The 25,583-nt window shown below is 40.4% G+C and overlaps 1 protein-coding gene across 1 annotated transcript in view; it reads left to right on the forward strand.

Annotated features, from left to right (window-relative positions):
• Positions 1-25,583, forward strand: part of ARHGEF9 (Cdc42 guanine nucleotide exchange factor 9) — a 288,329-nt gene that overhangs the window by 178,339 nt on the left and 84,407 nt on the right. The window contains 1 exon segment of the mRNA XM_075184406.1: positions 19,577-19,760. Coding sequence (XP_075040507.1) covers positions 19,577-19,760 — 184 coding nt within the window.

Below are 25,583 nucleotides of genomic sequence, written 5' to 3' on the forward strand. Positions count from 1 at the left end.
CCCATTAGAGGTACATACTTTTTTTTTTTTTTCAAAGTTTGTAAAGGGGAAATTAGCAGACACAAAACAATGACCTCCCATTTTTGTTATGTGTTTAAGAAGTTTTTTAAATCAACCATATTATCATGACAAACACATGTAGACTCACAGGACCTGATTCACTAAAATCGCACATAAATCGAGCAAACGTATGTCCGCATTTAATTAGAAGCTGAGTCGAAGATATGTCTGTTGTTGAATATGGGTCTAGGTACTCTCTGCTCTGACAGACAATACACTGCAGGATACATCCAATATGTATGTGAAGTATAAAGTCCCAAAAAAATGCACAGAAAAAAAAACAAATATTCAATTAATATCACCTGTTAATAATATAATGACATAACATTTTCCCCATAAAATACAATTATTAGGATGTTCTTAATGTCTACAGTAAATAAAATGCATCTTTACATTTGTCCTTGATTGCAAACACATGTTCTAGCTTTCAGACGTGACTGTTATCACTAGTAATCAGCACTTACACCCAAGCTGTATCTGGTGCAAGTGGTACGACAGTTTTCTTTGAGATGCCCAAAGCTTGAATCGGACATTGCTGCGTGTCCTCGAGCTTGGCACGTCCTCTCACTGTACATTCATCATCATCATCATCATCATTTATTTATATAGCGCCACTAATTCTGCAGCGCTGTACAGAGAACTCATTCACATCAGTCCCTGCCCCATTGGAGCTTACAGTCTAAATTCCCTAATATAGACACACACTCACACAGACACAGACTAGGGTCAATTAAGATGCATAGATCCAGTCCCCTTCCCGTTCCGCCCATGAAATCGCAGGTTGTAGTTAGGGTGTTTTGTGCTCGAAGATAAATTAGATGCTGCTTTGTTGACTGGCGCATGGTCTGTCTCTGGGTATGCGCAGCGCGATTTTACTCAAAATATGGCACGTATCGACATTTACATTTAATGAATCATGCCATCAATGTGCCATATGTACTAAAATACTTTAAAAACAAACAAAAAGCACAATACCTGGCAAATTTCAAGCTTGGATTAACGCCCAACCAGGCCCGGCGCTCCCATTAGGCAAGGTTAGGCACTTGCCTAGGGCGCCGGGCTCTGGAGGGCGCCACAGAATACTAAAAGACTTTAAAACTGTGCGGCGACCGCTGACCATACCTGTCACGGCCGCCGCACAGCATTCAGATGCACGGGGAGGGGGGAAGAGGCTATTTTGTCACCACCGCCGCCTCTCTGCTCCGTCTCCTCCCCTCCAGTTACTAGTGTCAGTGAGTGGAGGGGAGGAGACAGAGCAGAGAGGCGGCGGTGGTGAGACAAGGTAAGGAGAGGAGGGAGGAGGGCGGCGATTTTTGCGGGGAGGGGGACGGCAATTTTTTTTTGGGGGGGGGCGGCGATTTTTTTTTTGGGGGGGGGCGCTTTTTTAAAAATGCCTAGGGCGCCGTGCACCCTAGCACCGGCCCTGCGCCCAACAAAATAGCAATATTTCTGTACTCATGTTATTCAAAAGTATGCTTAGGGTAAAATATGTATCTTATTTTTAATACACAACACAATGCATAGTACATGCTTGGTTTTAATTGCATATACATGTTTGTATAAGTGCCTAGGTTCATTCAGACAAGCAGTAGTTATCTGTACTTATATTTATTGTATGTACTGTACATTAGAGAATATCTTCTAAAGAGTGAGAGAGATAAATAACATTTTGAATTTAGTTTTGAGTTTTATATGCGCTGCCCATTACCAGATAAACCAGCTGTATTTTTTTATTTTTTTTTAAAGAAAATCCCTTTAATCCCTTTTACTTCTCTTTTTTAACTTGCTCCTTTTTGGGTTTAATTAGTGTGTGATTTTTAAAGCCAGATTAAGAATTAGAAGCAAAGCAAAAAAGGAGCAAATTTGCTCCTGGACAAACTATGTTACATTGCAAGGGGTGCAAATGCATTTATTGTTTTGCATGCAGAGAAAATACCGGCTGCTTTTGTATGTTTCAAACAAATAGTGGACATCTCTATCTTTACAATGCAATTTAGAGTTGAACTAACATGTGTCCACTCCGAATCTCTTAATCTGTCTGCACATTTAACCCCACCACCCCCTAACTGCAACATTGTTTTGCCAAGGTGCTAGTTTGTTCCTTTATTACTTTGCTCCTAAGGCTAGGTACACACTGCAGAATATTTCTCTTAATGCAATATTGTTAATAGTTTAACCAACAACTGAAAGTCCCGATCAGCATGCCGAATCATGTGTACACAGTAAATAGGTTTTATACAATTTGCCTCCAGATCTGTGCTCCTCATCCATCATAACCATCGGCTGAAAAGATCGTGACTCTGTAAGCTCTATGGAGATCTGCCAACACTGCTGGCCCTGAGTGCATACACACTGCAGAATTTGCCTGACATTGTTCCATTGTTTATTGAGATTTTTAGTCCGTTTGTAATGAAGGAAGATATGATGTGCTTTGGAGCGATGAAACATGATTGTGGGAGCATACACACTAGTGCAATATCGGACCTTACAGTAATTTATTGTGTGATTGGCACAATAATCAGATGAAAAACCTTTAGTGTGTACCCAGCCAAAATCTAAATGAGGCCTCTTGTGTATTTTTGGTAGGGTTCACTGCTTCCAGCTGTTGTAGCTGCATATAGTAAGATATATTGTTGTATTTGATTTCACATATATTACAAACTGAACAGAATATTGGAGCAGAACAGTTCCATTATTATTCAATTATTAAACACTCTAATTTGTATTCATTTTAACCTTTTACTTTTAGTGTAACAGTTCGAAGTGCAGTGTGCTTTGTTTTGAGTACAATGTACCCCTGGTCCCAGCTTTGTGTTTTATCACTGGAAATGTTAGCTTGGTAAATGTGACTTTTAAGTGCACTATATTGCTGTCATGAAAAAATAGAACATATTTTCTCCTGTAGAGACTGTAGTAAAAAAAAGGGTAATAATGTGTGTTAGGTGGTGATAGGGTGTAAATGTTAAACGTGCAAATATTTTAAATGTCTGCCTTTGCATTATAACAGCTTTGTTAAACAATTTTGCTTTGTTGTAGACAGGTAATCGTTTACAGGCTACAGCAGCAGGCACTCTGTAGTAGTGAGATGAAATATCTGCAAACGGTTTAAAAGTACTTCTCTAGCGCTTCAAATGAAATAATGCAAGCTTGCTTTATACATTCTTTATGAGTGTCATGCATTAATGCGATTTGATAACAAACCTATTTTTAGCAGGAAAAATGCATTTTTGAAACATATAAAGCCATCCTGCACTTAGCCATGCTTCTTCTAGATCTCTCTGATGGAGAATGTAAGTTGCTTCTTTGCGTGTCTTGATCCAGTTAGTATAAGGTGCTATAGATCACCCACATAGTCATCATGCTGGTACAACTATGAACGTGATCATTGGTTTCCTTTGGATATCCCAGTGAGACAAACAGTTATTTTATACATCTATATCGGAAATCATGGACAAAGTGGTGCACATTCTGAATTTTTGTTTTAATGTTTTGATATATCTTAAAATGTTGGTAGATTCAATAAGGGAAATTCTAAAAATATTTTCAGTGCCGTTCAGATGAATAAGACATTCTCGTTGCTGGAGATGCCTCATTGAATAATGGCTAATGTGCATTGTTCCATAAAACGGGTGTTTCTAATGGCTTTAGTGCAGTATTTCATTTTACAGCGGTTCCATATTTCGCTGTGAAGAACCCAGTTGTGGATTTTTTCACATTAGTGTGCATTAATCATGTATGCATGAATGGTTACGTATGTCTTTAATGCAGATTAGCAGGGATTCCTAATATTTTAGCCAGCTGTGTATCCCCACTCCCATTATTTTGTTAGCATGTCAAATGCTGTATGTTCTGTTGGCTCTGTGTAAATTAAATTATACGTTCTTAGAAAAATGACACATTTAGGTAGAGAAAACGTATTCATCTGAAACGACCAGCTGGCGCTCACAGGACAACACGGAAGAGTCACTTTCATAAACCAACACAGCATAAAAAATACTCTCTGCAAAATGTATTAACATTCAGCCCCGAAAATAAATCCTTTATAGTGTGTATTGTTTATGATGCCCCCTCTGGTCGTGGAGGCAGAATGTACGGTATGTACTTATGGAGAAATGAATGTCGGAGCAGAGATTTTGCCAATGATTGTCTTTCCCACAGTATCAGCCGCAGATTGAATTCCAGCACGCTCTAGTAAATGGTCTTGCGTGAGAATACAGAACAGTTATTGGCTCCGCTGCCTCTAGGCTGCCGGCACAAAATCAATCCATATGGCCATGTTTTCAGAGTGGTGATCATTTTGTTAAAACGTGTTGTGAAAGACAGTTAATTACAAGAGGTAAAATAAGTCTTATGCTGCATCATAGCAGTTTTTAGCTGTCACAGCTTTTATTCTGGGCATTTTTAGTGCTAAGTAAGTGTTAAACTAAGGCTGAGACCTGTTATTGCTCTAAACCCAAATTTGTTTTCTGAAGTAACTCTTATTTCTCCTTCCATAATATTAGCTATATCGATCTCCATGTCTCCTTCACTTGTTGCCATTGAGTGGCAGATTTATGGATTCTAATGGAGTTTTTCACCTTCATGTGACTTTACTTTTTTGTCTCGTACATGCCCTCCAGTAGCACTTACTAAGCATATTGCTTTACCTTTCTGTCTCTAGACTGCGCTTTTAGTTTTCCTGTATCTATACAGGCAGACGAGGTCATTTATGAAATACAAAACAAGACGAGGTGAGAATCAGCTCTTTGATTCACAAAAGTATGTCCAGGTTTCTGCCAAAGTGCATAAGTTTATGACGTTTGTGGAGGAGCACAGGCCGAGGGGAGGGGTTGGGCAAAGAGAGGGCGTTCTTTGTACCACTGCGCCCACTGTGGTGGAGCTGTACAAAAACAGGATTTTATTTTGCAGAGGGAGACGGTGCATTTTAAGTTGCAAGAATCAAATTTCTAGGCACACAATATAATAGAAAGCACCTCACACAAAAAAAGTGACCCCCAGGTCCCTTCATTCTCATGATTAATTTAGGCCATAAATAAAGTTAAAATTAGCTTTTTTTTTATTAGCTAAATGGAAAAGTTTAATTTAATAAAGGGTTGGTGTTAAAGCATACCTCCCAGTATCCGACATCGGGACCGGGGTGTGGATCTCCCCCAGAAGGCTGCCTAGCGCTGTAAGGCACTAGACCTTAGAAACCTCCCTTCCCCTTCAAACACTACAGCATACCCCAGTAGCGTGGCATCCATTCACCATCTGTGAACTTAAGACACCTCCCCTGCGGACAAACATGTTCGCATGTGGGACAGCGGCACAGAGTCCTAGAATCAGGACCGTCCTGTCGAAATCACCAAGGCGCATTTGTAGATCGTGGAGTTATCTTCCAAGGAGCAGAGAATAGGCATGCACCTTGATGTGCGCTGCCCAGGCCATCAGTGCACAACCATCGCATTTCGCTGTGAGCATCAAGTGTGCTTTGCAAAGTTATCATGTTTTTTTATTTTAAAGATGCAGAAGTCTTTGGTTTGTAAGGAAACTCCAGCCCTAAATAACAAGTGAAGCTCAGGCTCACACAGCTGAAGTGTGAATGATCTTGGAGCAATTTGATGGGCCTGTCACAAGCTTTACCTGGTCCTCTTGTCACAGACACAGCGGCTATGACAGCCTCTCCCTCACTTTACCATTTTTGAGCTGCGTGCCTGCCACATTATATTTATCCCTCACTGCACCAGAGAGACTCTACGCTTCCGATCAGTGATTCCCAGTGACACCAGTGAATGAGTGGCCTGCAGTTTGACAGCGTGGAAAATAGGCACATTGTCACCTCACGGGTGCAGGTCATCATTGATCAGATACACCAAGGTTCAAAGCCAGGATGAAAGGATAAGAATTAGTGCAACCTTCTGTTTATTTTCAATTACCTGTCCAATATTGCTTGCACAATGCATCTGCATTCAAATCATCTTCCTATGGGTCACTCTGCTATTGTAGCTCATTGACAGACTTATTATATTTTACGATCTTCCATATTTTTCAAAATCACAATAATATCTGCCAGTTTAGCATCACGTACAGCTAGGCAGTGGTTAAATTAATGCATTTTCCATTTTCTCAATTCTTTTAAGTTATGTATGTGTGTGAGTCTGACTAAATGGTTAAGGTCTAATTGCACTGGCTCTTGTTCTTCTGTAGCTCCTGACATTTCCACGACCCTGTTTCCAACATTTTCAAATCCACGGTTTGTTGTACCACAGAGGTTAAAGCCTCCAACTTTCTTGGCCTGAATTTCTAAATATAGATCAGGGTAGGCAGGAGAGCGTAGGAGGCATCATACAATCAGTGACTCACACAGCAGCAGTTGCCTGAAAGTCTCCTACGGAGCATACAATAATTCAGGAGCAAAGCACTGGCAAAGCTTAAATGATGTATTAGTGCTGGTTTCGTGTTTCATTGGATTGCAAGAAAAATAATTCAGAGCCCCAACTCTCTATGAAACCTATATATGTGTATTTAAAATAATGTACAAAGCAAGCAAGTGGTCTTTGTGAGTCAGACTGTGATATACCACCATTGACTGATCATAGCAGGTGTCCTTTATCACTGCTAGAGCAGATGCTATTATCTGAAAATCACTGCATCTGCTTTCTGAAATCTGCATAGTAGCTTTTCAAATTTAGTCCAGAAAGTGCTGTGCTTAGTGTCCTTTATCTAGTGAAATAAAGATAAAAGCAAGTCCGACAAGTGCACTGCATTTGTTACTTCATAGATTATGATGTCTTTCAGAAGGAAAGTGTAAGGCAAGTTACGTTAATTAAATGTGGAATGGGAAGAAGCCAACTTAAAAATGTCCATGAGATGTTAGTCAAAGGCAGATACTAATTGCAAATGTTGACAATGGCAGGGACACAGCAAGAAAGCAGCCTCTTCTACGGTGACATCACGCAGCTATTTCTTGCTGTGTGCATTCATGTCTGTTTAATGGGCACCTGTATGGGCAATCTACATGAGTTTGCCAGGTTAGTGAAGGAGCAGAATGAGGGGATTGGGGCATCCCATGTTGAAGGTGAGCTATCCAGAGTAGTGTGCCTGATTGTGAAGCCAAGTGACAACAAAGAGATATCTGTGCTAGATATGAGGGGATGTCGGCTGAACATTTAGGAGTGTGTTTTCAATGTTGCAGATGTCAGCAGAGTCTTTTTACCCCACATAAAATGTTGTACAAAGCAGAAAGGAGCATGAAAACAGCAGATTGTGGCGTGCACCATACCCTGAGCACTCAAAACTTTATTGTGATCTCCTGCATTTCTCCAGCCAATTTACCAGACACCAAGGGCCTAATTCATCAAGGCACGCATATTGGGCACAACATGCGTTTGTTTTACAATGCACATAAATTGGCTCTGCGCACTCCCAAATTCAACAAGGAACGGATATGAAAATACATGTGCTGATGAATTTGGGTGTAGGTTTGCTCTGTCTTACTACACAGGACACTTCAGGATATATACATTCACAAAAGAACGCACAGAAAAAAACAAAATATTGAATTAATGTCACCTGTTAATAATACAGGCGATAATGATAGAACAGATATACAAGTATCCCGCTCAGAGCTCTATTCATGTGTGGCTGAGTGCACTTGAGCTTGGCACGCCCTCAGTGTAAATTGACTACAGGGAAACACCCCTTTCCTGCCCCATTCCCTCCCCAAAATTTTAGTCTGTAGTAAGTGTCCTTTGCGTATGAAGATGGAGCTGACATGATTACTGGCGTATGGTCCGGTTCTAGGCATGCGCAGAGTGATTTTGGGTGAAACAGGTCCCACATGTTTTCCGCATTACACTTGATGTATTGGTGGTAGTGTGACAGGAGCCCTTGCTCCATCAGCTAAGACATTTTCCTGAACACTTTACTAGATGCAAATTGTACTGGCAGCACATGTGTTTTGTAGTAGTTTGCTGTATTAGGGGGATGATCCCATATTAATACTTATTGTGACGAAATGAGTTTGATAACCCTGTGAGCATGTCTCATTTCTCACATAATGTGGATTATAGTACTTTTTATAGCCTATGCTGTTTGTTCCCCAGCTCACCAGACTACAACTGCATTGTCCAATAACATGTGGCTAAGGGGACATTGTAGTTCAGTGTACATATGTATATTGTTTATTGTATATTGATAACTTGAAGTAAGGTTGCTATTCATTGTCTTTAAAATGAAGCCAGGGGGAATATGGGTAGGGATCAGGTTGCCATGTGCCTGATTAGGAAAACTAATTAGTGTCCATTGTTCTCATCAGGCTAGTCCAGACAGGCCATCTAACAGGGGAGGTTCTCTGAAAGGACAGCTCATCTTCACTCCCCTGTCCAACCCCCCCTAGTCCAGCACTGACCAATGGTTAAGTAGAATAGACGCAGGGGTTTGCCCAGGGAGGGGAAAGACTGTGGAAATTAGACCTGTGATATATAAGGAACAACTCCAGGGGGGGAGGGGGTTCATGCTTGGATTTCATTCAGGAAGGTGCAAGATGGAGTTTTGAATTGTCGTTTTCTAACTCGAGTCTATATATGCAGCTGAGAGGGATCCATGGGTCATGAAGTCTGGACAGCAGGTGACTATATCTCCTTAAGTTATTGGGGTAAGGGACAGATGATGTGGTAAATCTGCCTGGCATTTATTTACTGTGTGGACATAATATTCTAGTGTGATTTGTATGACAATAAATATACTGTTGTATTTTTATAACTGTATTTTGCCTGAGTGACCATACGAATCCTAGAAGGTACTGGGTAGCACTGGGCCAGATAAACCCGGTATCTTCACATTTTTGGTGGCAAGCAGTGGGGTCACTCAGTCCCAGGTTCTCTCTGGGTAGAGCTGCAGGGGAACTGTATCGTGATACATTCCAGGGCTCTGCAAAGCAGTTAGCACTAGAAACCAGTTACCACATTATCCTGAACTTACTCCTAAAGGCTTTATGGTAGAAAGTGTCATGAAAAGCGTTGTGGGCTTTAGGCGAGGGAAGATGCCGCCTAAGTGCCGATTTGATAAGGGGAAGCGCACCCCGCCAGAGGAGAGCGGAAGATGGAACCGTGTCTCAAAGAGGGGAAATCACAGTGAGGTGATCCCTGGAAGTAAAATGGCTGTGAGCTCTAGGAACAAGAGAGCAGATCACAGCCCAGTGTTGCAAAAGTTCCCAAAGGAAGGGATGAAGCAGTCCAGTACACCCAGGAGAAAGGCGTACTGGGATGAAGGACTGTGGGAGTGTCTGCAGGATGGAGATATGGATGTGTTGCACCACCCCACCACAATGCAGCACATTTTGGATTATTGGGATGAGGAGTGCCCAAAGATTATTATGTGGAAAGGAGCCAGTCTACAGGAGAAATTGGAGAACCTGTTGGATGTGTTCCTAATGTTGAAAGAGGAGGCAAGTGCCTGTAATTTTCGGGATGAACCAGCATGGGATGATTTTACACATGAAGTTATTTGTACTATGCAGAATCTGGCCAAGGGAGAATCCAGATACAACAATAATCAGCAGTACAAACAAGATGTAAATGGACTATTACAGCACAGGGACATGCTTGATGAATCCCCTGCAAATGTATTAATAGAATCTGTCCCATTAGCAGATTCTACAGATCCACTAGAGACAATGAGTATGGAGGAGCTGATAGTGGAATGCCAGATCCGGGGTGTACCTTACCTGTACTGCACACACATGGATATCCTGAAACGTTTGTTAAAAGATCAGGAGAATCCCATCAATGCCTTTAGTGTTTATAGAAAATGGATGCTCACTTTAGGTCCCCACATACCTCTCTGGGAACAAATGCAATGTCTGCAACAGAGTTTTGAAGAAGCAGAGGATGAGGTATGGCGGCAAGGATTTACGGACACTGAAATGTGGCAGGATCAGTGTTATCGAGTGAATACTGAAAAATGCCAATTGGAATATCTTTTATCACACTCTAAAAAGATGGCTGCTCAGTCTGTTAATCAGGGGGAAGTCCATCTCAGTGGATTAAATACAGTTGCCCAAGCTACTATCTTGGGGGAGTCTGGAGAAGAACTGCTTGGTGAGGATGTTGTACCTCTGACTACTCAGAAAGGATTAGGAGAAATTCTCCCATTTGGTGACTTGGATGGAAAAGAGCTACCAAGTAAGTACCATGTAGTAGCATCTTCTGATAATTTGCCAGTGTTATTGGAACCTGAGACTGTGTCTGAGTTAGAACAGAATTACAGAAAAGATCAGTTATCCATCCCTGTTGTGCCTGAAAAGAATTTGTTTAATGAAGTAACGCAGGATACCGCATGTGTACTCTCCGGGGCAAGTGATGTACAGCTGTACCCAATTGTGGCAGAAGAGAATCATAAACTTGCGCAACATATGATCTCAGCAGAAATCATGTTTACAGACTGTAGGACAGAATTAATGGGAGAGGATAAAGGAATTGTCATGTCAGAGGCCACTACCATGGGGTCCTGGGAAAACTACACTTATGCCTTCCCCTATGCAGAATTGGCAGATGAGATGTTTACTGAGTGGGTGTCTGAGAGGGCACCAGCACAGCAAGATTCACCAGCCCCACAAGCTTTGAAGCATCGCACTCCAGCTCCAAATCTGGGAATCCAGGACTCAAAACCAGAGGCCTGCATTGGACCATCCAGTTTGTTTTGCTGCCAGGAGGACAAGTCTGTGTCCAATGAGGATTCACACTACCCCGATGCGCCAGAGGCGAGGGAAGTAGTGCAACAGTTGGATGTGGTAGCAGGGGAGGGGAGATGCACACCAACATACTTACAGGGGCACCCACATGTGGTTTGGGAGGGGGACAGAGGATTCCCCATAAGCAAAGAATTAATGGAGCCACCACCTTTGCCTGCCACTGGGCAGTTGTCCCTTGAGTGTTTGGGGGAGGGGGGATTGGATCTTGGCCAGAAACAAACGGACAAAGAGCCAGAAAGTTTGCCTGCCACTTGGCAGTTTTCACTCGAATATGTGGGGGAGGGGAGCATGGTCTCCAGAAACAGAGGACAGGCCAAGGGACTATTTGCAGTTGGGCAATTAAGGGTGGATAAGGCACCCAAGGGATGTTGGACTACAATTGTAATACAATGGATGTATGCACCGGAGTGCCCCAGTTTTATTGTTGTCTCATTTTATGACACAGGGCAGCATAAACCCCCACTCCAGCTGGGTGGGATGATATCCCTGCAGCCATGGGACCCTGGTGGGAGATTGAGGAACTGTGTACTGCTGTCTACCTTGCCATCAGACCCAGGAGAAACCACAGCAGGCCAGAGATTTTGGACTTGGGGGAGAAAGGTTTACTTGGAGCAAGGGAGCCACTGGGGAACAAAGGCTAAAAAAGTAGGGGAGGTATATGTGACGAAATGAGTTTGATAACCCTGTGAGCATGTCTCATTTCTCACATAATGTGGATTATAGTACTTTTTATAGCCTATGCTGTTTGTTCCCCAGCTCACCAGACTACAACTGCATTGTCCAATAACATGTGGCTAAGGGGACATTGTAGTTCAGTGTACATATGTATATTGTTTATTGTATATTGATAACTTGAAGTAAGGTTGCTATTCATTGTCTTTAAAATGAAGCCAGGGGGAATATGGGTAGGGATCAGGTTGCCATGTGCCTGATTAGGAAAAATAATTAGTGTCCATTGTTCTCACCAGGCTAGTCCAGACAGGCCATCTAACAGGGGAGGTTCTCTGAAAGGACAGCTCATCTTCACTCCCCTGTCCAACCCCCCCTAGTCCAGCACTGACCAATGGTTAAGTAGAATAGACGCAGGGGTTTGCCCAGGGAGGGGAAAGACTGTGGAAATTAGACCTGTGATATATAAGGAACAACTCCAGGGGGGGAGGGGGTTCATGCTTGGATTTCATTCAGGAAGGTGCAAGATGGAGTTTTGAATTGTCGTTTTCTAACTCGAGTCTATATATGCAGCTGAGAGGGATCCATGGGTCATGAAGTCTGGACAGCAGGTGACTATATCTCCTTAAGTTATTGGGGTAAGGGACAGATGATGTGGTAAATCTGCCTGGCATTTATTTACTGTGTGGACATAATATTCTAGTGTGATTTGTATGACAATAAATATACTGTTGTATTTTTATAACTGTATTTTGCCTGAGTGACCATACGAATCCTAGAAGGTACTGGGTAGCACTGGGCCAGATAAACCCGGTATCTTCACACTTATTTTTTACTACTGGGGATTTGAGCATTGAATTAAATATAATTAATGGACACTTCTGTCAAAGTTAAAGCATTACAGATTTTTTTTCACTTGTGGCACATGTGTGGTAAGTGGTTATCATTTCCTACATGTGACCCTAAATGGCATAAATTAGTAATGCAGCTCTGGGTGATCTAGCAATATTACAATATAAAATGAAAAAGTGTAGAACAGTTTTGTACATATTGATTACATATTTTGGACCTCATTAAGAGTCGGACGCAAAGTCCGTTTTATCCAACAAAAAAACACTATCATGCATGTGCAGAAAGCACCAAATCCACCTGCATCTTGGACACTTGCGTCTAAAACAGACTTTGTGTCCGACTCTAAATGAGGTCCTTTATCTTTATAATGTATCTACTTTTATAATGAACATTTATAGACAACTCAGAATTACAGTACCGCTAGCCATAAATAATTGATTACAGATGTCTTTCTGGTAGCAACACAATTTTAGATCTGGTGGTGCTCTGTCCCAAAATATTGTAATGGACACATGACATCACAGCAGCCAGTCAGAAGTCATCCTCATGGAGGGGTAGTTTTAAATCCCAGAATGGTTTAGGAGGACCAGCTGAAATGCCCTGTATCATCTACACCTTGGGCCTGATTCATTAAGGATCTTAAATGAAGAGGATTCTTATTTCAGTCTCCTGGACAAAACCATGTTACAATGCAAGGGGTGCAAATGAGTGTTCTGCTTTGCACATAAGTTAAATACTGCCTGTTTTTTTCATGTAGCACACAAATACTTGATAGCTTATTTGTACACTGAATTTGAAAGTTGATATGTGTGTGCTACATGAAAAAACAGTAAGTATTTAACTTATGTGCAAAACAGAACACTCATTTGCACCCCTTGCAATGTAACATGGTTTTGTCCAGGAGACTGAAATAAGAATCCTCTTCATTTAAGATCCTTAATGAATCAGGCCCCTTGTCACTCTGAGTAGGGGCGTTGAATTGCTTTGCTAGCCACAGTGTCCATTCAAACCCACAGTAGTCATGTTGTATTGTTACATATGTTCCATTTAAAGATGACTACAATAAACGAATGTGTAGTGAGCTAAGAGGAGAGAATGAGGTGTCGGCTATGTGCAGACTTGCTCTCGTTGAGTGCTGAAGCTGATTTGTCTCCTCTGCACAACACACTTGGCTAGTGTTGCAGACTGTCTCCACAATGGCCTGCCAGTATAAGTGCTGTTATCTCTAGCCTGCAGGCTTGTCCACGGGAAGGTGTTCATTACATATTCCTTGTTCCTTTCAATGTTCTATTCTCTGCATGTCCTGGGCCATCAGTTAATGCCTCTCTTATTATGAAGCATGACAAAGTCCAGACAGAGCAGGCCAGAATTACTTACAATGTTATTTAGTGTTACACACGCATTTGACAATATAATTATATTCTTTGCAGCTGAAATGTTTCTTGGACTGTTAAAGTAATAAGGGATGGAAACGTCTGGATCTGAATAAAGTGAAATTACTTGTGATAATAAAATGCCATGCTCCTTCAATATGCAAGCCCAGGTGCCCTCTCTGATTTTTTTGGGATGTGCCTGTATTAATGATATACGGAATAATAATAATAGCCAAGTGTAATTTGACCGCAATATTGTTGCTTTTGAATATAATTTCTGGAGACAACTGCTGGTTAGGTGCCTCAATAAATGTCATATGTGGTACATTCTACATGGAAATAATAGCATCCTCCAACATAATCAGTTCTATTCCAGTTACTCATTTTCAATAAATAATACTGGGTATAGAAAGAGAATAACAATATGTGCAACATAATGTAGTGTGAATCAGTGTTATTCATGAATAGATCAGAAACTGTTAATTGTATCATGCCCATAGAACAAGAACAGTGGAATGGTAATAATATAAGAAAACAACTTTTAATGTATTTTTTTGTGAAGTTAGAAAAGTTATAAATGTATCAGTGAATATTAAACATGTTAGTGAAAGATGAGCCCCTTATTAAAATGTGTGATTTGTCTTTAAAGACTGTGTATAATAATAAATATTATTGTTATTATTATTATTTTATTTATGTAGAACATAATCCTACCTTTAACATAGCTCTAACATTAGCCCAATTCTTAAATCTGAAACTACTCTAAGCTTTATTCCTGGACCTAATAACCTAGACATTCATTGAAGTCTAAGAGGTAAAGTTATCAAGCTGAGGGTTTGAAAAAAATAGAGATGTTGCCTATAGCAACCAATCAGATTCTAGTTGTAATTTTGTAGAAACCCGCAGCTTGATAAATTTACCCTTTAGTCTAAGCTAGTATTAAAAAAACAAGCCCTCAACGCACTGAGTCCTAACAGCCCCTATTTTAACCACATAACAATCCTTGCAAAGTGTATTTTTGGTGTAAGCTTGTAGGCATGCACATGCCTCCAGTCACATAGCTTACCAGAATATTGACATAAACTGACCCCCAACAAGCCACACGCATGCACTTTTCAGAAAAAATGACGAAACACAAGAACAGTAAAGTTGTTACAACCCTTGTTAAAAATAAAACTAAATCAGCTGGTCATTCCCCTCCCCTACAGTTACATATGTGTGATTTATTTCTTTGACATTCCACCTCTCCTGTATAATAGGAGGATGGGCCCAGTCCTTCCAATTGAAAAGAGATCAGGAGACTGTACTTCTGATCAGGGGATCACTTGCGTTTTGGGAACCCAATGATGTCTGGGAAACCCAGAGAGTAACAGGAGTCACCACTGACTACCTGTATGTATTTCAGCGCTTATAGTGGCTTATGTTCATTTGAAGCAGATTGGGCTCTTGCTGTTTAATATGCTTCTTTACTTCTGGGCAAGTGCACAAACCACTAATTCCGAAATCACTGTTTTGTGCACATGTTCAGATGTAAAAAAGTATATTATACAGCAAGAACACAATTTGCGTTTAACGAAACATAAGCCCCTTAGTGCGCATGTCACAGCGAATGCTTCTGGGTTTGACCATTCCTTTATTGTACCTTTCCCTATCCCTATGGGGGATATATGAATAGTTTGAGATTCCACTTTATATCAAGCTTATTCTCTTTAATTGTAGAAACAGGCACATTTTCTCTTTTTATACTGAAGAGGGGGTGCATGAGAAGAATGTTAGAAGGGAAAAACATATATATTGCATGGGATTTGGGGGACTAAGTGGAATTGGATAGATCCAGCTGCAGACTGATACTTGATGAGCATTCTTAGTATTATACATTAACAATAAAGCAGCAGGGATCCATCTGACACTGTAAACAGCTCATTTATTATAGAGACGTAAACTTTCTACACAGTGTTTATAGGGTCCTAAGACCAGGTAGGAAAGGTATGAGAATAGGGAGACAGGGAGGGACCCACATAAATATATCAATTGGGCTCTGGAGATAATGAGTAAGCAGGACTTTGGGGCAGGCAGACTGCAGTGACTAGTTGGAGTGATGGCAGATCAGAAATGAATATGAAGTGAGTAAAAACCAGGACACCGTAAACTGGAAGGCAGAGGGAGCTGGCACCTATGCTCCCTCTTAACTTAGGCTGGGTACACATTACAGAACTCTCTGACCATTGTGTTACCTATAACGATTTTACTAACTGATAAAAAGTCCTGATCAGTATGCGCACTATATATGTTTTAAAAGATTTACCCTCAGATCTGTGCTCTTCAACTGTCATAATCGTCGGCTGTAAAGATCCGAGGGTATATTTACTAAACTGCGGGTTTAAAAATGTGGAGATGTTGCCTATAGCAACCAATCAGATTATAGCTGTCATTTTGTAAAATGTGCTAAATAAATGATAACTAGAATATGATTGGTTGCTATAGGCAACATCTCCACTTTTTCAAACCTGCAGTTTAATAAATATAAGCCCATGACTTAAATTCTATGGAGATCCTGATTGTGAGTACATACACACTGCAGGTATGAACGAGATTTATAGTTCTGAAGAACAATCAAAGCAAGTGATGGTCAGTGCTTTGGAACGGCTATCGTCCATCGTCCAAGTGTACACACTAATACGAAATCGGCCTGAACGGTCGTTTATCGGGTGATTGGCCTGATAGGTAACTGAAAACACTGTAGTGTGTACCCAGCCTAAGCCGTCAGGAGCAATGAGAACTCCACCCTTGAAACAGATATCCAATCAAAGAAAATAATATATATATATAATAGCTGTTAAAATTGATATTACTTTTTCTGCCTGTTGAAGCAGATAATGTTAATGTAGCCGCTTCTCTACAGTATTTATCTATTAACAGTTTTCATATAGTGCCTACATATTACGCAGCACAGAATACTTAATCATTCAGGCTTTACACACACACACACTAAGGTTAATTTTATCAGAAGGCAATTATGAATGATGGATAAAACCCAAGCAAATAAGGGGAGAACATTTAAACGATTGTGATTAAGTGATTGGGTGCTGGTTGGAATTGAACCAGCGCTGTAAGGCTGCAATGCTAACCACAGTGCCACTGTGTGCAACAAAGTAAAACAATGAAAAATATTTCTAGCTGCATATTAACAAATAGTTATGCCTGAAGCTTTTATTTGCTCCAGAATATGTTATGCTTTTAACCAGAAATTTCAAAACATTAAATTATAAATTATTTCCTTACCGACCGATCCCCTTTAGTTTGTAAGCTCTCTCAAGCAGGGCTTTCCTTCCTTTTGTTTCCTCCCTCTTTCCTACTTGCTTCTTACCCCTCCCTTGTCACGTTCAGCTACATTTGCCATTGTGTAATTGCCAAGGAGTTGCTCTTTTTAACATAATTTGATTCATATTATCTTTCTTGTATTATTACTCTTATTTGTTACCTGCACTTTTATGTTCTACTTGTGCTATTTAAATTTTGTGAACTTTTATTTGCTTATGTGACCTATGACTACATTGTATGTACTACCGCCAATTACAGCGCTGCTAAACTTTGTGGCGCCCTATAAGCCCTAATAATAACCCTATTAATAATAACGAGATACTATCATGATTTTGCATTATACTATTATGGAGTTATTTGTTTTAAAGATTGTATGAAAAATCTGCTTTTTGTGAGTTTTTGCTCACAAGTTCAGTTTCAACAACAGTATTTCCAGGTCCCTCAGCTTAAGGGGGACAGTGGTCAGCAGATATCGGGGACAGTTAATGGGCTGTTGTGTTCATGTTTCTATCTGCAGGGGCTGTCTTGCGGCTATGAACTTGGCTTTAGTCTGGATCTATCAGTATACTCGGGTCACATTATACAGTATTTTCCCAAATCAGTTTATAGAACCTGTATGTTGCATACAAACTAGCAGCTCCTGACCAACTACAATAGGCTTTCTACCCCTGGTAAATCATACACAAACATTATCAAACTGTGAATAACCCTGGATGTTAAAGACTTAACTATTTGTACATATGTCTGTGTGAACTTGCCAATGTGTAGGTATTCATCAGATATGCATCTATCTACGGAATGAACCCACATAAATTAGACTTATTTGTAGTGCTTGAGCTCTCGCAGGAACAGTGAAGCTAGCGTATTTAATCTGGAGTCAAGTAGTAAAGCTCTTGGGATTTGAATCGGATTCAAGTTGCATGCTCCACTGGCCCGTCCGTGTATTACAGATTAAGGGAGGCTGTGGAGGGCTGTGACATTATCAAGTGCTGCCTTCTGTCCCAGGGATAGTTAGCTCTGCTCGGCTGCTCTGCCTTGACTGCATGTCTTCTCCTTTCCTGCTGTGTTGTAGAATGAAGAGCTAGGGAGCTGACACCAAACTGCTTTGTGCAGGGAATGTAAACAGATAAACAGAGGAGAAAGAACTTCTCTGTGCAAAAATGTTCATCTCCATGATTTTCAAGGCATGGCTATTACTATTCAGCATCTTTTGGGAGGGATGAATTACTTAGTGATCCACCGCCACTGCAGTACATCTAGGCCATAGGTGATACTCATATAGTTTACATCATAGCTCTCACATAAACAACTAAAGTTACTCATGAAAATCACTAATGTGTGCTAATTAATCCAGGTTCAGACATTATGATTTTTTTTCCCTAGGACTATAACGCTATTTTTTTTTATTTATTTTTTAAATGCTTATGTGCCTTTAACTGTTTTGTAAATAAAATTATTTTATTTTGTTTTATGCCTTCAATTATGTAACTAGTGCCTGTGTCTAGAGTTATATTAATGTGTAGGTGGAAAAAGATTCAGGGCCTCATTTAGAGTCGGACACAATGTGTGTCTAAGACTTACATGAAAGAGTAGGATTGGGTGTGTGCCGCAGCTTGGTAGGGTATTACGAGTGGCAACCAACCCCAGTTGCATCCCACTCGTAATACCCTACCAAGCTGTAACCAGTTCCTGCAGCTAGCTAACTACTTGCGCCACCTAATTCCTGTTGCACTTTTCAGCCATGTTTTGACGTGTTTTCCGCCTGAGTCTTGATCCGACTATGGTAGTTTTTGCGGGTAGACGCCCATAATATCTGAATTATTCACAGTCACGCCTACATAACTCCGTGTTCCACCCTTTCCCTCCTACAGAAACGCAAGCTGTCGCTGTGTACACTTGCGTCTGTAAAGCAGATGGAACTGCAGGGAACTGTTGCTTACTGCGCATGCCTCATCAGTGGAAATGTGCAGTATGTGCCTGAAATGGACTTTGCGTCCGACTCTAAATGAGGCCCTGAGTGTACATATAGTATAACCAATGCTGGATTCTCTCTGTCAGAAATACATTTATTAATTTGGCAATAATAGTATATGCTGTTGACCTTCCAGGTTTTTAGTGCAGTGAATTTGTAAAACTTTTGAACTTCCACTACATCCAGTTGTAAACAGTACTAGTTATACTGCTTTCCTGCTCACAGGTCATTTTTAACAGTGTTTTTTAACAATAATTTTGTCAGCATTTACTTATTATACATGTGCCATCACATTCATTTGGTTTCCTTATCTCCCCCAAGCCGTACAAAATGGTGCGTTTCTGTTTTTGCAATGTGTCACTGGATGGACACCTATTCCACATGTCAGCCTGTGCTAGTGTTACACTGGGCATAATTAGGTTAGTCCGGAAAGTGCTGCTGCAATCATTATTTTCTTGTCTCTTGTCCTATGTTGTGTGTATTCTGTAATAAGTCCCCATTGCTGTGTACTTTAAGCTGATCACCTTGTTTAAACACAGCAGCTCACGTGGCTGAGTATAAGTAACACCTCTCTCTCTACCTCTCTTGTTTTTGCAGCTGATCAGCGGTGGATCTATTGTAAGTGCTGAGGCAGCATGGGATCACGTCACCATGGCCAACCGGGAGTTGGCGTTTAAAGCCGGAGACGTCATCAAGGTCCTGGATGCTTCCAACAAGGACTGGTGGTGGGGTCAGATCGATGACGAGGAAGGATGGTTTCCAGCCAGCTTTGTGAGGGTGAGTAATGTTACAAATTGTTATTACCCCAACATTGTTGTACATGTAGAGAAAACCATTACTTTTCTGAGAAATACATATAATACTTTTCTAATGCTAATATTCATATCGGCTTGTATAGCATTTCAGCTCCACCAGAATCAAACATGTTAACAATATTGTCACCTTTTATTTGCCTCAAACCTAAGAGTTGTTTCCTGTTTTTCATTGCTCCCATGAACACAATATTATTTATCAGATTAAAACATATAAAAAATACAACCTATGCTATAAAGTTTGTACCTGTACAGAGGCAACAGTGGCCAAAACCAGTAACATAGTTTGAATGATATTGTAAAGAAGGTGACAAACATAGAAAACAATGCATTCTAGTGCACTTTTCTGCAGAGAATATATATATATATATATATATATATATATATATATATATATATATATATATATATATATGTATATATATATATATATATATATATGCCACTGAGTGAGTGTGTGTTATGGGGAAAAGTATAAATAGGGAGCGATATATGTACTTTATATTGGATACACAAAAACATGCCTTAAATAACACTAATAATATAGCCACAGTGTAATTTATTGCACTGATGTCTGTAAAATACCTGCGTGATAAAGACCAAGCGTGTGCTCGGGGATTTCTCCTGTATGTAGAAAAATAACAGTACAGATGGGGCAGGAAGTAACAGCAGCTCTCGCTGGCATCTCTATGTCTCCACTTTCTGTGGCAGCAGTGACCTGGTTAAGCTTTCGTGTTGCCAAATCCCAAAAGAATAGGCTTCTATTTTTGGAAAACCTCTCAGGATTTAGCCAAGGATTTCCATATTTATTTTTGTTTCCCTGTCAAGTTATCGCATCAGCAGCTTACGCTTCATAAGTAAGAGGTGACACCGCAGCCCAATTAGAATTGCAAATTGCTAGGAGCCACAAACATCAGTTGAACTGGGGTGCACAGGGCCACTAATAAACCCAGCTGTAAGGGCACCATGTAGAGTTTATTCCGTATTATACACATTTTATACTCTAAAAGCACAATATTGTTTCTTTAGCTAAATGTTTGTGGAAAGAGTCACTTCTCCCATGTATTCATATTGGGCCCTGTAGATCCTCTAATAATGGTTTCTTTGTTTGTGTTGCAAATATAGCCAATATTTTCTCTTAACCTGATTTAGACTATGTTTAGAGAGATTCTGAATATCCAAGAACAAGCTATAGGCTGAACAGGAGGTATATATAGCCCAAAGGGTTTTTTTTCTAAGAGTTTTACCATGGTTACAGTGTTGTACAGTCTCTAGGGTACATATAATATATATATATATATATATAATATATATATATATATATATATATATATGTTTTAAATATACACAAATCACTCGGGAGTGGTATCACATCAATGCTTATTAATAATGATAATTAACAAGAGCAAAGTAACTTCATCTTTTTTAATACTGCTCCATTCTTTTTTTATGGGAGATATAAATACCACCAAGTGAACAGATCACAGTCCTTGATAGTGAGGCCAGACAGCGATAATTTGGTGGTCATTTATCCTTAACCCAATTTAGTCCTCAATAGTCATTATGCTCATATGCTCTGTAACGCTCTCTATTGTGCCTCTGCTGGGATCTTATATCATAAACCAGTACCTTTTTGTGCTATTATATAAACTCAACACTTGGATGGGGTTGATAGGGTTTGCTAGCTGCATTAATGGTTAAAGTTGCTTAATAAGAACATGTGCACAAATGAGGAGAACCAGGCATCTTTTTCATAATGTTGTTCCCACTTCTCATATCTTGATATATTATGTTCTAAAAATAATCCCCGTTCTCTTACTCCCCAAACCAGAGTTCGATTCCCATGTGGTGAGATTTGAGTCTTGTGAAATCTAGCACTCACTGTGAAGAGACAGCTGGCTCTTTGCTGGTACATAGACATAGTAATTAGCAAAAAGAAAGAAAAAGTGCTCATTATTTATGAAGAGATGCCTGAGAACCCAATAAGAATGGTTAATGCTAACAGAAATATGTGATTCTGCCTTGTCTTCCAGAGCACAGAGAGCACACGCTACTTTTGATACCAAAGAGTGTTTTGGATCACACCTTAGAACAAAGTAAAAGACGCCCACAATATTTGTGATGCCACTACTCATGTCTATGCTTGGCATTTTTCAGCCTTATATGGGGGTAATGTGAGCGCCACCAATCATAGCTGGTTCCTTCAGGCCCGGCGCTCCCATTAAGCAAGGTTAGGCACTTGCCTAGGGCGCCAGGCTCTGGAGGGCGCCTTAGAAATAAAAAAACTGTGCGGCGACCGCTGACCATACCTTTCACGGCCGCCGCACAGCTTCCGATAAATCCATGTGGAGGGGGGAAGGGGCTATGGATCACCATCGCCACCTCTCTGCTCCGTCTCCTCCCCTCCACTCACTGACTGTTGGGCGTGAAATCCTCATCACGGCCCGACAGTGTCAGTGAGTGGAGGGGAGCAGACGGAGCAGAGAGGCGGCGGTGTTGAGGCAAGGTAAGCAAAGACGTGGGGAGGAGGGAGGATGCGCCGATTTTTAAAGTGTGCCAGGGGGGGGCGCGCAACGATTTTTAAAGTGTGCCCCTTGGGCGCCGATTTTGACAGTGTGCCTAGGGCGCCAAGGACCCTAGCACCGGCCCTGGGTTCCTTTGTTTAACAATAAAGCATCTCAATATGAATCTCATCTTGAAAGAAATTATGAGGATTAATTATATAAAATTATACAAAAATGGGTACACAATATTGCATAACAATCAAGCATTCTGATCGGTGGGCCGCAACCTCCTTCACTTTGATTGGACGTGGCAGCTGAGAAACAGGCAGAGGATTATACCCGGCTGCTCCAATTGTGTTTAAGGATCTATATACTCTGCACTTTCCACAATAACACCTGTGCAGATGTGGATCTACCCCCCCCCCTGCCCAAGGTTCCTTCACTGCACAGGTGTAATCGTGGCAAGCACAAAGCCTGTAGATCCGTGGATATAATAAAAACTAATTTAATTAAACATTATACACTGGATCGTACAGGTGGTTAAATGAAACAAAATCTGAGCTCAGATACACCTATAATGTTACAAATGCAATCAAGCAATAGATTCACCAACCGATGATGATGATGTTAGTAAAAATAGAATACTTGCTAAAATCAGCTCTATGCAAGCCGTCCGCTACAGCGGATGATAATTTCGGGATCAGAGGATCTTGCATTAGACAACGAGATAAATAATGTTTTGTGCTGAACATTCAATAAAAACAGCCCTGTTAAAACCATCATTTTACATTTACAATATGGTAGCTTTTATGCACAAGCAGTTACCATATATTTATACTTCACTGACTGTCTTCATGCTAGTGAATGTTATGTGTATGAGGTGTAGAATATCTGTTCTTCTCTTGCTTACACTTCAGCTGAAAAGATTGAAGATTTCTGTGACATTGAATTTGTGCTGTTTTATTGCTGTGGGAAAACAATCAATGCTTCAGCAGGTCCTCATTGGTCTATGTGGAATTCCAATTTGCAGGGATTTTCTTTGTTGATAATTGTGTGCGTGTCGTTTCCGTGGTCTTTTTTAAAGAAATAATTATACATCTTTTGCATGGATTCGGGCCACTTTCATATACCATGGAGTTTAGAAGATAAAAAAATAAAATGGATAATTTTTCTGTCTTTTTTAGTTAGATTGTTTTTATCCTTTATTGATTACTAATACACTTTGCTGTTTTCTACCATAGAGAATATATTTTGATAATAAAACAGGAACATAAATTGAAATAAAAGGTGAGAGTGTCCTGCTCTCTAGAGTTCGCTAAATCATTATGCCAAATTTTGAGCAGGACTAGCCATGTACTGTATAAAAATATAGGGTTGAATGACATCAAGTACTGGAGAGTATAAAATGCACCTGCCACACAACTTATTTCTGTCTAAACACAAAAAGGGAATTACACATAATATACTAGAAATGGGACTCTATTTATTAAAGGGTGAAAAACCCATGAGAGTTTTTGTTGGCTATAGGGCTGTCTTGGATTGCCTTATACATCTTAGGGCAGTGATGGCTAACCTGTGACACTCCAGGTGTTGTGAAACTACAAGCCCCAGCATGCTTTGCCAGAAGATAACTAGCTGATAGCTGGCAGAGCATGCTGGGACTTGTAGTTTCACAACACCTGGAGTGTCACAGGTTAGCCATCACTGTCTTAGGGGTTATTGCCCCTTCGTCAAAAGTCAGCAAAGGCTTCCCCGTGCTTTTTCATGGGGAAGCTTATTTATCAAGTGCACCTGTTCTGTTAATGCCTATCAGGAGGACATTAACAGATAGAGAAGCTGTTAATAATTCTTAAAATTATTACTGTAATTTTTTTTTTCAGGCTATATAATTTTAATATAAATGATGGGGGGAGGTAAATATAATATGATTTCTATATAGTATCTTCCATACTTTTTTAAAAAAGAGAGAGGGGGGACTTTTTTTTTTCTCATTAAAATAGTGGAATTGGAATGTCAAACCATTTTCCCAGTTCCATGTATGCTTCAGGTCCCTGCACATGCTCTGTAGCTCTTGTTATTTTTCTCCATGGCAGCTGAATATTGCCATGGTGATATAATCATGGTAGATTGCAGCCGTCAATTTTTACAGTTGCTCTAAGAAAAACGACACTTTTGGCAACAGTAATCGTTATGATGATAAATATAGCCCTATGTGTGAAAATCAGAAGTGAAGGGGCATATTATGTGGCTAAGGGAGAGATAGGTAGTGATATTATAACTGGACGAGTAGTAGTACTAGCAGGGTGAAAGAAATTTAGGGTGCTAGGAGTATTCGGTAGGGAATGTGCAGGAGACTGAGTGGGTGAGATTTTAATGAGTTTTTCTGTTGGATGGTGACAGTTTTGTCTTTAAAGCAGCAGGTGATATCTTTGGCTGTGAGATCCGTGGGAGGTGTCTGCGCTGCTAGACAGAGGTGTAGATGCTAAAGAAGCTTTTAGAGTTAGTGGACATAACGGTTTTTGTTAGGAAATCAAATTATTTGGCAAAGCCACAGCTATAGGATGGTTTGTAGCGTAAGGTACGTGCAGCACAGTTTCCTCCAGTAGAGCAGAGGATTAAAATGTAGGGAAAGTGAATAAAATATAGCTACGTTAAAATAATGTATTTGCAATCTGTCGAAACCCCTTGCATGATTGAAAAATTGATAGAATTGTACGAAAGGTTCAAAGTTTACAATTTAGAATTTTCTTGGTCCATGGCAAAATGCATTGTAGCTCAACAATATTACATGTAAGGTATACACCGATCAGCCACAACATTAAAACCACTGTGAAGTGCAGTGAATAACATTGATTATCTCTTTACAATGGCACCTGTCAAGGGGTGGGATATATTAGGCAGCAAGTGAACAGTCAGTTCTTGAATTTGATGTGTTGGAAGCAGGAAAAATGAGCAAGAGTAAGGATCTGAGCATCAAGGGCTAAATTGTGATGCCTAGACGACTGGGTTAGAGCATCTCCAAAACGGCAGGTCTTGTGGGGTTTTCCCGATCTGCAGTGGTTAGTACCTACCAAAAGTGGTCCTAGGAAGGACAACCTTTGAACTGCCGCCAGGGTCATTGGTGCCCAAGGCTCATTGACGCATGTAGGGAATGACGGTTAACCCGACTGGTCCAATTCCACAAAAGAGCTACTGTAGCACAAATTTCTGAAATAGTTAATGATAGACAAGTGTCAGAAAAGTGTCAGAACACACAGGGCATCACAGCTTGTTGTGTATGGGGCTCTG

This window comes from Mixophyes fleayi, chromosome 9 (assembly GCF_038048845.1).
Source record: "Mixophyes fleayi isolate aMixFle1 chromosome 9, aMixFle1.hap1, whole genome shotgun sequence".
NCBI lineage: Eukaryota > Metazoa > Chordata > Amphibia > Anura > Limnodynastidae > Mixophyes > Mixophyes fleayi.